Source organism: Strix uralensis, chromosome 2 (genome assembly GCF_047716275.1).
Source record: "Strix uralensis isolate ZFMK-TIS-50842 chromosome 2, bStrUra1, whole genome shotgun sequence".
NCBI lineage: Eukaryota > Metazoa > Chordata > Aves > Strigiformes > Strigidae > Strix > Strix uralensis.
This window is the reverse complement of record NC_133973.1, coordinates 70991201-71004313: the sequence shown is the minus strand read 5'-3', so window position 1 is coordinate 71004313 and position 13113 is coordinate 70991201. Positions and strand designations below refer to the sequence as shown.

Here is a 13113-nt window from a genome sequence, read left to right as displayed (position 1 = left end):
ATCCTGCATGTAGGATATGTGTCCTGAAGTGTGCAGCATGTAGTCAAAACCATTTGGAAACATGCAGATTTTTACAATACTGGTATACTCTTCTGCAGGAGCCAAACTTGCCTTGTGTGATATGGCTGAAGTAGGATTTGTAGAATCCTCTGTTATTTTACTGCATTTTAGAGGGGACAATGATTTCTGACTTGATTTGGTTTTTGCCTTTGGCCTTCAGTGTTCTTAAAGGCTTAAGGTAAAAAATTACCTGATAGAATAAGTGTCCTGAATGCTCAGGCTTCTGTTTACAAAAACAGTTGTTACTGAAACTGGCTGGGCAGTCAGTATGGTTTTAGACATAGGATAAAACTATCTCTCCTGACTTGTAAGCATTTGTCAGGCAGTTTATGCAACCAGTTAAACTCACCTCTGGAAGTTGTTTGGTCCAAACATCTGCTCAGAGTATGGACAGTTTTACAGTTTAATTGAACTTTGAAGTCAGATCATATTGCCCAGTAAATCTGTAATCATTTGAGAAGATCTATGATTAAGGAAGTGTGAATCAAAGTACAGAATCGTTATGGTCATGTATCTTCTAAGTAAGCAATATTTGGAATATATGTTGCAGTATAATAAGAGTATTGGATATTCACTTTAGACTTAACTTCATTTATTTCCTGGATGCAGGGATGTAAAAAAACCATGATGACAAGCTAGTTCAAAGTTCCTCATTGTTTTCCTAACTCAATTTTGCAGCAACTGGGGTTTTACAGTTTTTTTTTTTTTTCTTGGACTGGTTCCAGGAATTTCTAGTCAGGAAGAGACAGATGGGGGGCCCACACTGTTTTCTGGGAATAGATGAGTTTTATTAAGCATAAAAGCTAAATCTTTAAGAAAATATTTCTTTGAAAACAGTCCAATAGAAAGAACACTAAGAAAGGAAACAAGCTATTAAAAATACTTTCTTGGCTGTTGTAATAACACTATTTCTGAAGTATATCTATACATTTTAAATACAACAAAACATTGCAAAAGGAACAAATATTAAATATTTTCCCCTTTTCATGATTACTTAGCTATTTCAGTTCATAGGTTCTTTACCCTGTCATACACAGCAGATTAAAATAGATATTCCTAATGATTCTGGTTTAAAGGTTTTTGTAATACTTGTTCAGTTGAAGTAACACCTCTCAGGTATCCTCCTTCTATTTAGAGATGAATTGGTTTTTTTCTAAAATAATCTGTCATAGAGGCTATCCACAAGCCTGATACTCTCCACTTGGTTCTTGAAGGGCCTGTAGGGCCTGTGATGTCCTCCAGTACATACATGCTTTATCAAGTTCACTGAATAAAGGTGTTCCCTGCCGGTTTCCTCCCTGTACTTTGTACCGGGAGTTTACTTACAGTAGGGGTTCCCAATACACACGTATGTGAGACTGTCAACCTTCTGTACACTACTTTTGGCTAATGTTGGTTTCCATTGTGGTCTTCTATTGAGGAAAAAAAGTGTTTAGATTTTTTCTTATTTTTTTCTTATTTATTCCTTGCTTATTGTTGACAAAGGGAAGGGATGGCAGATCAGCCTTTGAAGTCTGAGAAACATTTCTTTAGGGAGTAGTTCAACCTGTTAAAAATGTGAGTTAATGCTGTGGGGTATGTTTGTCTATGGAAAAAAGGGGAATTTACTTTAGATCACTAGAGTCCCAAGAGAGTTTTATGACAAAAAGACTATCCCATCACAAGCTGGTTTTAGGAGGTGATGTATTGTAACTATTTACCTCCATCCCTCCCCACATCAAAGAAATCACAGCAATAAATCAAAGCCTGGAAGTAGGTGCCTGGTCTTGTGTTTTTATGTATGCTTTTTCTGCTGAATAGAAACCCGCAACATCAAAAGGTTGTTTAACCTTTTTTGTATCATGGAATGGAAGGCGCGTGGAGGTTGTGATTACACTTATCATGTCATCCCAGACAAAGTGACATAACCTCCTTTGCCTTTATTATCAAAATAATTGCAACTCAGAATGTATTAATCTCAATGTACAGTACAGTTCTAGACTTGACAGAAAAATCTTTCTTTAAAAATATCTTTGCTTTCTTGCATGATGGACACAGAACAGCTTTGATACATTAAGTGGAATGCGGATGTTTCTTCTTCCACATATAAACAAAAGGAGGTACATTAAGCATTGAAAGCTTTCAGAAGCACGTTCCCCATGTTCTATAATTACATTGCCACCAGTCTCATAGCATTATTTAGGACTTTGCTTGTTAAGCTATAGATAAATTTTGGAGTGTGAGATTTACATTTTAAAGTGGGAAGTAGCTGTAGTTTTTACTAGAATCATTGGTACCTTCTCTACTTTTGATCAAGAGATGGTCATTGACACTGTACTGAGTATACTGAACTTGACTTCAGATGTCTTGGGCATACTGTGTTGACCTTACTATGAGTTCCCTGGCTATCACTAATGCGTTCATTTAATAGTATTTTACAAGTATGGAATGTCTACTCAGGTTGGCCAGTCATTGTGGATCGACTTCTAGTACCTTACAGGTCACTGAATATCTGTTGGGAAAAAGTGTTTTATTTAAGTGTTCCTCACCTTTGTTATATCAGAAGTTCCCTCTGAGTTATTAATAATATTTTGGTTTAAACTTCACTCAGTCTTCACTGAACTATTTAAGATGGTAAAACCAAAAAGTCTATCCTTGATTTCCCAGTGTCCTGTCTTGTTCAGTGAATCTCATTAGGTATTGAAGTTTCTCTAATTTAGTTACCAGAGAGCTTAGTTACAGAACTTCCTTTTCACAGTTTTGACTACTAAGCATTGGCTGTTTTGATTTCTGAAGTTTGCTGTTTAATTACTTATATAATATGTTCTTGACTTCAGATTTTTTTTGAATAGCAACTGGCACTAGCTTCTGACTCGTCAACTTGATTTCATTTATATATTTTGTATAGTGACTAGTTTTTTGCAATGTTGCTTACATTTTTCTGAGACTATATATGACAAAGGAAATAGCCATAATGTGAACTAATCATTTTGTATGAGTATCTAACTTTTAAAATACAACTAATCGTAGCAAATACTGTTATATAAGTATACTTACAAATATTTGACTAGTTACTGTAGAAGTGTTTGTTTTTGAAATAAATCTTTTGATGTTTGTAAAAGTAAGAAGTTGTGAAATATTTATTGTACTTCATATTGTTCAGTTGAAAATCCTTAAATCTGTTCTTTGAGAGTAAAATTAAATATTAAAAAGCTCAGCACATCAAAGGACTTGTTAGGTAATATTTAATCTTCATGGAATTCACGTTCCTCAAGTGCAGTGAAAACAAAAGAGATTCTAAAATCCTGTGGTTATTGGTGTCATAAAGCTTTCTATGTATTGTGAGTAGGTTTACTCATGTTCCTGACATGAACACTCAGAGGTAATGAATGTGCTTCATGCCATTTTGTAAGTTTAAAACTCTTGTTTTCCATCAGTATAGAATCTATCTGAACTCAGACTTACGATCCTGATGCCTGCTACTTTTGGAAAATTTAAACGATCTTCCGTATTATGCATGGGGATTGAATGTGGTATTTCATCAGCAACACCTTTATGATAGTAGGTAGAACTGTAAAATACAAGCTGTGAACTCTTACTTTAATCGGCACATGGCCTTTTCCTCAACGTACGGCATTGCTTTGTAGTGTTGGAAGAAGTAATAGATTAATATTTTGTATTCCTTTAGTGTGCGAGAGCTGTACTGGAATACTATTGTATAATTATGTAAGAGTTTGAAATTTGTTGAAAGTAAGTTTTTCAAATAGTTCCAAATAAATGTTTCATTAACCTTTATAACCATTTGTAGTTAAGGTCCTTTCTTTTATGAAAGTGTGTGTGTCTGTGTTGGTGTTCACAGAACTGAATTTGCATAACATGGGATTTGGTGGTGGTGCGCAGTAGAAAGTAAGAAGATGAAGGAAAATGCTAGGTAGCTTCTAATGATATATAATCTGAACAGCCAAGTTATTTTTGAACTATAAATACAATATTTCTTCAAGATCAAGTATAGGTATGCTGGGATCATGATGTGACTTTTTAAATAGCTCTCAAAATGAATTACATAGAAAAGAAAGTGAGATATATAATTTTCAGGTTACACTGCAGGGAATATGGCAAAACATAATTACTCCTAGTAAAAATTTGGCTATTAATACTGTCATTTTGACAATTGCCAGGGCTTCCAGGCTGTTGATAAATTTATTAGTAATGCAGGGAAAGCTTGTCATTTGTACCTTACCTGTTTACTTCTGTGGATAGTTACACAGGCCATTACAGTCTGGCCTTATTCCCCTGACTAAGTTGGGGACTGGAGTAAGTGAACAAGATCATAATTTGAAAATTTGTCAAAACATGACACTTGCTAATTTTGCTGAGGATTTACATTCCTCCTTATAGGTGTGGAAGACTAACAGGTAGTAACTACAGTAGTAGTACTGCTTTCTGCAGCACCTGTGTGATAGTTTTTCCTTCTCCCATTTTTCCTGGGGTACTTGCTTCTGATAAGTTTGCAGCCTGACCTCAAGTATGTATGGTAGCATAGCTACAGACATACACTGGGAAGCTTATTTTTTTAATTAGTCTTTGTGTAGCAAAAAACCCCAAAAGGTGTTAAGTAGTAAGTCACTGTTAGTTAAGAAATTGTAGTTCAGTATCGGCTAAGTATAAATAGATAAATATGTAAAGATATATAGAGATACAAATGAGTTTACAATAAATATTTTGGTAAATCTCCAGTCCTTATGTATTTGTACTGAAGCTTTAGATTATTGTGGATGGAAACAGTTCATGTAACAATGTTTGGACATGCTTTGGCCACTGACTCAGTGACCTGCAAGACCAGCATTCTACAGATTGTTAGCCTTGTTAGAATATATGATGATACCACAAAGTAGCCCCACCTTTCCTCTGCCAGAATCATAGTTTCACTAGCTCTGTATCCACTTAAGAATGACAGTCCTTTTAAAATCTAACAAGAACTGACCATCAGGACAGGAGTAGCCACTACTTGTCGTGAACTTGTGTTACAGATTTCAATGTGATGACAAGGGTTAGCAAGGAAGAAGGAAGATGCTTTTTTGGTGGGAAAACTGCATTCTATTTCTCTAGTGAAAGCAGGAATAGGGAGGTCTCCTGCTCAGCTGTGTGTCAGTAAACTGCAGAGCACAATAACTAACTAATTAATTTTTTTGTCCATAGCTCACCTGAACAATTTAGAAAGTGTCTAATATATAGTTGACACATTTTGACAGCCCTTGTATTAAGTGTAAAGCAGCATATGAAAGCCCATTCTTTTAATTGTCTTTGTTCTGGAATCCAGGCCAGAAATTTGACTCTTCCCCCTGCTTTTTTCATTTAGGTGTAGTCATAGCATGATTTTGGCCTGAGGGTCTGGCAGAACTGCCACCATGTTGCAGGTAGGGTAGGTATAGTACAGAAATACAGTTTTGTTTAGTGCTTGCTTGAAGAGCAGCACTTCTGAGAGTGAACAGAAGATAGGCAAATAAATTGAATATTAGGTTTATTGTCTACTAAAATCCATGTAGAATGTGTTTTCACACTGACCGGTTCTAATTGTGTCCATGTGAAGGCTGACAGTATAGTAATTTACTGCTCTAAATTTAAAGTGTATTTTTAGAATATGTCCCCTTTTGAATAACCTGAAGCTCCTCTAAGAATACCACTTAGGAATGCTTTTTAGTTGCATCTGATCTTGTCAATCTTGCCAATGCACATTGTCTCCATATGCATTTAACTAGTGCTTTTGAAAAGGTTGACAGCAGGTATTTTTGCTTGATTTTTATTAATAATTTGTTTTCTTTTATATGAAGATGCTAAATAGTATGGTGTATCTGTGGTTTTATTACCTATTTTTGTCTAATGAAAACAATCTGCTGCTTGTCTCCCTCCATCCTCCTGTTTCTTTAGAATCTATAAAAATATTTTTAAAACTTTCAATTAATTTTCTGACCTGAAAATTTTTCTCTTTAAAATGTTTCTGAATGAATTACTGCAAATACAAGTATTTCCTGGCAACTAAGAGTAAAAACCCCCTACATTCTGAAGTATCTGTACAGCTTTTTCTTTAAAAGTATTTTTACAGATTCTCTCGGAGTTCGAGTGGCACTGCAGGCAAATCTTAGTGACATTTAGTTGCCTTGCAAGAAATAAAATTGCTCTTGTTGTTTTGCAGCTTCTGTTAGCACCGAAGGAAGCCATAAACTTTCTCCACAAACCCTGGAGCTACTTAAACTTGATTTATAATTAATTGAAGTGCTACGGCTGTCAAATATCATGTGTCTTCTGTGACACTTTCCCTTCTACCTTCTCTTATCGCTTCTATTTGCAGTATCGTTTGTTTCACATTTGCCTTTCTAATTGCAAGTGAGACAGTCTTGAAAGGATTTCCATGTAGCAGTTTTTGACTGGGGCTGGAGAGACACGCAAGGAGGCACACAGTCTCCCTCTCCCACTGGCAGCAAGGAGCAAAATGTGTTGGAACTGGTACAGTGGGAGGAAGGGAAAGAAATGAAGCAAAAGAATTTTTCCAGCTGTCCAGTAATTCACGTATTTCACAGCTCTACCTTTCTATCATCATCCCAGTGATTCTTTGAAAATGATTGATGGTACCATATGTGAAAGGAATAGGAAACTCTTATCTGTATCATCACTTTTATTGATACTCTTCATGGAAATAGGGAAACTAAACGAGATTCTTTCTCTTGAAGAGAAAGCACAAGCATCACAAATAACTGTACCTAATTGGCCAGAATGTCAGCAATATTTGGAGTTTAAATTGACCACTTATGAAAGATCTTAATCTTGCCTGAATAATTTGGGTTAGTTTTTATGTGTTTGAAACAAAGAATTCCTGTAACTCTTTTTAGGAGGAATACAGATCACTGGCCTTGTCATCCATGAAGTCAAATGATTTAGCTACTCAAGTGCAGAGTACAGGGAATTCAGTTAAGGGTGATGCTCTAAACTGGAAATCAGAAAGGAGAATTGGACTGTCTGCAAAGTGCTATATTAGAATGTCACTGATGTGACATGATTGGAATATAGCTGTATTAAGACAGCTCCAAAAACCTTTTATTCTAAGTACAGTGCTTAAGGAGACATGCACTGGAAGGCTGAGATAAATTTATATTAAGTACACATACAGAAATGTTGGGTATTTTACAGAAACTGGAATATTTGCTATTCTGTCAGAATGTTTCTTCTAACCACTGTGAATTACAGAACTTCACATGATTCCATTGTCATATTTCTGTATTTCCTCTTCCCAACTTCAAGCAATTTCACTTCATGCAGCCTATTGCTATGAAGCCATTTCCCCTTCTGCTTGTATGCACAAGACCCTTGCAGGAGATGGAAAGAAGGACCAGAAAACCAGGATACACCAAATGGTATAGGTATGGCTTGGTTAGGAAACTTACTTGTGGACCTAGCACTATTTTCTGTTGTTAATATATAACTGGCTTTTCTTCTAATCACATCTGTTACTTGAGATTCATAAATAAAATAACCTATTTGAAGTCAAAGAACATTTATTTTCTTTCTTCTCTCTCTGCATATACTTATGTCCAAGGCCATGTGATTTGTAGACAATTGTATTGGGAAAGTTTTATTTTCAAATATTATTTCTGATGAAAAACACCATGCCAGGGTTTAAAATGCGTTTGTTGAAAAGAAATGCAGTAGTAAATATTCTGTAGCAATGGTATAAGGCAATAGATCCCATGACAAGGACATCTCCCATAGTTAATTAGTCATAGGAGTTTTGGGGAGAGAGTTGTTCTGGTTTTTTTGTGGTTGCCTTTTGAAGTGTTGCATATTGGTATTCCATTAAATTAGTGATTTAATGGCATGTGTCCATATGGCTTATAGGTGCATGAAATAATTTACTTTGTTTACAGTACCTAATATTGAGGTAGTCCTTCTTCAGATTATAGAACCTGATAGAGAATTTATCCAATAATACTATGTTTGAATTATTTTATCTGTGCCACTCTATATTCATATGAAACATACAAAACCAATCTTAACAGCTTTTATATTTACTCTTTATTGTAAGCTTTGCTCATTCATATGGAGGGCTGATATAATGCTGTGAAGAAAATGTAAATCTTAAGTGCTCTATGTAGGCCTTAGTGAGTTTGCCTAACATTTAAAATCTTACTAAGATTCTTGAAGTGCATGAGAATTTCACCCTTCCTCTCCACAAAGAAATACATGTAAATTAATGAGATTTTTTTGCAAAGTGGGCTATTTAAATTCTTAATCTCTTTTACTGGCTAGCAATTACAGGAAATGTAGATTTTATTTTATTTTTTTTATTTCTTTAGAAGGATTCTGCTTTTTATCATTTATAGATCAGATGTACCTTTAAAAGGACAGTGGATTTGATTGGATTTGGAAAGGTTAGGTAAAAATTTGCACACTGGGCCATTGTTTGCATAGGGAGATGTTTGCGCATTTACCTGCAGAATGGTGCTGAGTCAAATGTAAAAGAGCAGGTACTCAGTACGTTTGACAAATGAAAACAAAGATGAGATTACATAATCTCATGGTTTGTTAAATAGCATATGATAAATAAAGAAGACAGTTTGCCTAAGATATTAGAAAGGAAAATTAGTTCCTTTTTTCCACTTTACTGAATTACATCTTCCTGAGGTATTGAAGTTGATTCTCCCCACTGAATGAAAAATTAGAAATGGCATTTTGTAGTGCAGAGCTGTTGTATCTAATTAGATATGAGCACAATATTTTACATGAGAAAGGGTTTTCACACTGCACACCATTAGTTCTTCGTGCAGATTTTGAGTGATAATAGCTTGTCAGTATCTGTTATCCTAAAACTCCAAAGTGATTGAGCAGCTGTGTGTTCCCTGTGCAGTTTTAACAATGGTGCTAATTGCTTTCTTGAGATCAAATAGTAGTGTTTTATTGAAACACCAGGCTCTTGCCAAAGTCTGCCTCTACGTGTGTAAAGTATTTATGTGAAAGAACTTGAGTTACAGCCTGTGTCAACAAGGCTATAGCTGATGCTGAGAATTCATTACTGTCAAATCTGTGGTTAGAGTGTACTGTCCACTTATGATTCTTTCTGAGAAAGCAGTTAGCAAAAGTAGGAGAGAATATTCTTCAACGAGGTGTTCTTACAGCCTGGCCAGGGCAGATTTTAGCTGAGTTTTCAGCTGTATTTAATGCATATTAACTTATGTTAGTAGTGTTGGTGTTTACATTATTTGGAGAGAGAATGTAATTTTGAACCAAAGACTTGCTAATTATGCCCAAATTACTAGTTCAAGCGGAGAGTCAGGAAACGTCATTCAGTGTTTCCACTGATTTCCAAACCGTGACTCAAATCTCTTTACTAAAAAATACTTGGAAAAGCTTAGAATCTTTCAAGGTCAGTTACTTTCCCAGGAGCTACCACTAGCATCTTCCTATCATACTTTTGCTGTTACCTGTTGAATACTAAACCGCTTATCTTTTCAGATAATATGTTTTTATTTAAATTAAATTTAGATAAAAATTAGCAGAGTAGCATGAAGGTGAATCTCAAGCTAGTTTCAGTTTGATTTTTAAACTGGTAGAATAAGCTGCACAAATATTTGAACTCATACATACATTAGGGTATAATCCTGTTAATTGGCTCTTTTTAGTTTTACATAAAGATGAGTCTTTTGCTGGTCTTTGCGTTCTGTATTGCTGACCCTGCTTGAAAGAGTAAAAGCTAAGTAATGCTTTTTCATTGATGTGCCAGTGAGCCTAGGTCTTGGTACATTGAGCTTTATACTATAAATAGAAGCAGATAATGCTAAGGTTTATTTATGGTTTCTTGGACATATCCTTAATGGGCTTAAGTAATAGAACTTAAAAAAATAGTGAGTATAGTTCATTGTTCTGGCAGCAGCATCAGATTGCTTTTTTTCAGTTGCCCTACTGTTATTCTGTAAATGATTTCTCATGTGCAATACCTAAACATTAAAAGAATTGTCTCGATGTGTTTGGCTTTGTAGGTTAGCATTACCAGACATTCAGTTGGTGTGTTTTGATTTCTCTGTGGCATACGTCCTGATTTATAGTGCTGTTTTCTAAAAGCATCTTTTTCTGCTTCGTGCAAGTGAGTTTCCTTGTGGTCATACTGAATAATGCATGCTACTTTTTGCATTGCACTTCTACCTCCCTGAAAAACATAGCCTTACTCTTCCCTGCTGAATTTTGACACTTGGACTGTAAATTATTTTGGGTTTTGAAGTTGTTGAATTAGGTTAGTAAAATGCATTTATTTTCTATTCTTTAGTAACATACCAAAAATTAAAAACATTCTGTACTAGCAGGTATTTTAAATTCGATACGGTTTTGTACTTTTGTGATGCTTTTATCAATTCATGGTAAAACCAGATCCAATTAAGCTAACAGATTGTCTTGATTTTATGTCCACGTTTAAAGTAAATTTTACAGAGCCTTTCTTCAGGGATACAAATTCCAGGTTGTGAAATTAAGTTGGGTTTACTTAGTGTTAACACTATACTCCAGGGCCATCAGACCTTTAAAAACTGGTAGTAATACAGGAGAATGCCATTTAGATCTGTCTTTTGTACTTCCTAGCTTGATAGGTAATTTCAGAGGACTATTTTAACTGAGACATAATACAGATCAGTCTATACTGTGAAATTTTTAAAAAAATGCTTTTCTGAACTAATAATATCCTTGTCAAGCTGTCTTAGGTTGGCTCCATAATAAATATAACAGATAAATTGTCAGTCTGGGCCTGTGTAGGGGGAAGGAGAAGCCATGGGATTTTTTTCTTGATGTTCAAAGATTCATGTGTTGAATTCCCATTAGCCCTTTATGCAATCGTCTCTGAATTCAGGCACTTAAAAGCAATACAAAGACTACTCCTGATACAGTTATGTCTGGAATGTCCTTCGTAACAAAAAATTAATAAACATTGTACAATTTCATCTACTACTTGGGAATATCTCGCACTCTTGCATTTCTAGGAGTATTTCTTGGCACAAGTGTCAATAAATCATTTGTGTGCATTGTACATTCTAGTGCACTGACAAGGTAAAATATATTGTGTTCCAATAAAATGATAAAAGATACCACATTTTGTTCTTGGCATAGAGGGAAGGTGAAATGTGGAAACATTTTCATTGCTTTACTTCCTTCCAAAATATTTTGGCTTGCTGAAAGAATCCTACCTGGTCTTCAGAAGTAGGCTCAATGCCAGTTTGCTTTTTCAGTTGTGACAAGTCCAGTCAGTGATATGGGAGGAGTTGTCTCGCTGGAAAATCAGTGTAATTTTTAAACTAACCTACATCCTAATTTCAGGTCTACACTGAAGGTATCTGATGTGTGAGAAATGTTGTATGTGCACTTTCACTGGGTGAGGGATACTTACGGACTTTAGCATAAACTGTGACTAGGCCATTGGTGAGTCGTATGAATGGCTGTCACTTTCGCTTCCAAGTAGCGTGTCTTCATATAATATTTAAGTGACTCTTTAAAATTACTGAATAAAATATTAAAACATAATAAGAACTTGATTTTACCTTTCTTTTTAGTTTTATGCTTAGTTTTGTAATTTTGGCCTTTGGTGCCTTCTGAACACAATGCCTTTATTTTTCTGTACTGTGCAAGAATTAGTAATGATTTAGGGACTTTTAACTAGTTCTAGAATAGATGTTTTTTGCTTTTCTTTAAGGCTCTTACTTCACTTTATATTTTACTTCATGACTACTTAGCTATTCTGTGGTTAATAGTCTGAGTTCAGTAGGTGTTCTTTCTATATTTTTGATGTTCCTTCCCCACACTGTCATGCACATCACGAAGTATTAGGGATGTATTCTGTACTTGAGAAGCATTTTTCATATGGTAGACGGAAATTAGTAAGACTAAGGGATGAACATTTTGTAATCAAAGTCTCTTAAATATTTCTAAATAAAAAAATTCAGTCATTTTGTTTTGATGTAAATACTTTTCTACAGTGATTTGTACGTTTTTTTTTACAGTGAATTGAAAGCATAGAGGTGCCAATTTTGGACAAGCTGTAGGTGTGGTGGAGTTTTATGATGCAAATATATGAACATTTTACTTTGGCTCGCCTACTTTTTTTTTCTACCTGCAGACACAGCTTTCATTAAAGAGCAAGGGATCTGAGTTGACAAGCTGAGGTCTTTTTCTGGCCATCTAAGGGTCCCTAAGCTTGTTCGTTATTAACGAGAAATCCTGTTAATGTTATTAATGGAAAATAGTTATTATTAGTATTTCAGAGAACACAGAGTTTCACTTTGCTGCAAATAAAATACCAGTTTATAGCTGGCTAATCTTAAAAATGAGATGTACTTGGCATAGATATAAACATTTAATTTCCACTGATAAAAATTAGTGGTAAAATGAGAAGCAGCCATGTAAACACTTACTAAACATCTCATTTGACTGAGAAAATCTTAAGACATTCTTTTTTTTTCAGTCATAAAACTAAAAAGTCAGAATAGTAATTTTAATGGATTCCCCTTTATTGCCTTAAGGGAAAGTGCAGTGCAGTTAAGGCAGAGTTTTGACAATTGACTTAGTTTTATGTATGTTAGTGGTTTTGAGATTATACAGAGAAGTGTGAGGGGTCATGCACTGATGGCTGTTTATGTGTTGATGATTAATTTAGTGTGTGACTCATCTTACAGCAGAAATACTGAGTGAACTGACACGATGACTGTTTTTCCCTCATAGTGTGCTGGAGAAGAGAATTGGGTGGACAGTCGGACAATTTACGTTGGGCATCGTGAACCACCTCCAGGCACCGAAGCGTACATTCCACAGAGATTTCCAGATAACCGAATAGTCTCATCAAAGGTAATAGTATTTTATTTCATTCATTTACATAAATCAGCTTAAGTTATTCTCTGTTCATTTATTTCCTTCAAGACTTTCTTCCTATGCTTCCTATATATTTCTCCTTTACCATGACTGGCAAAGCTAAAATGAAGGTATCTTGAGTTTCTTCCACAAAAAATAATTGCCAAACTGCCTCTAACATGAACAGGAATAGAATGACTT

At 35.0% G+C, this 13113-nt stretch overlaps 1 protein-coding gene across 9 annotated transcripts in view; it reads left to right on the top strand.

The window, feature by feature from the left end:
• Nucleotides 1-13113, top strand: part of ATP11A (ATPase phospholipid transporting 11A) — a 133189-nt gene that overhangs the window by 50892 nt on the left and 69184 nt on the right. For all 9 annotated transcript variants that reach the window (XR_012627593.1, XM_074859243.1, XM_074859242.1 and 6 more), the window contains exon 2: nt 12787-12909. Coding sequence is in view for 8 of the 9 variants with exons in the window: in XM_074859243.1 (XP_074715344.1) it covers nt 12787-12909 (123 nt within the window). In the remaining variant the exon portion in view is untranslated. The remainder of the gene's footprint in view (nt 1-12786; nt 12910-13113) is intronic.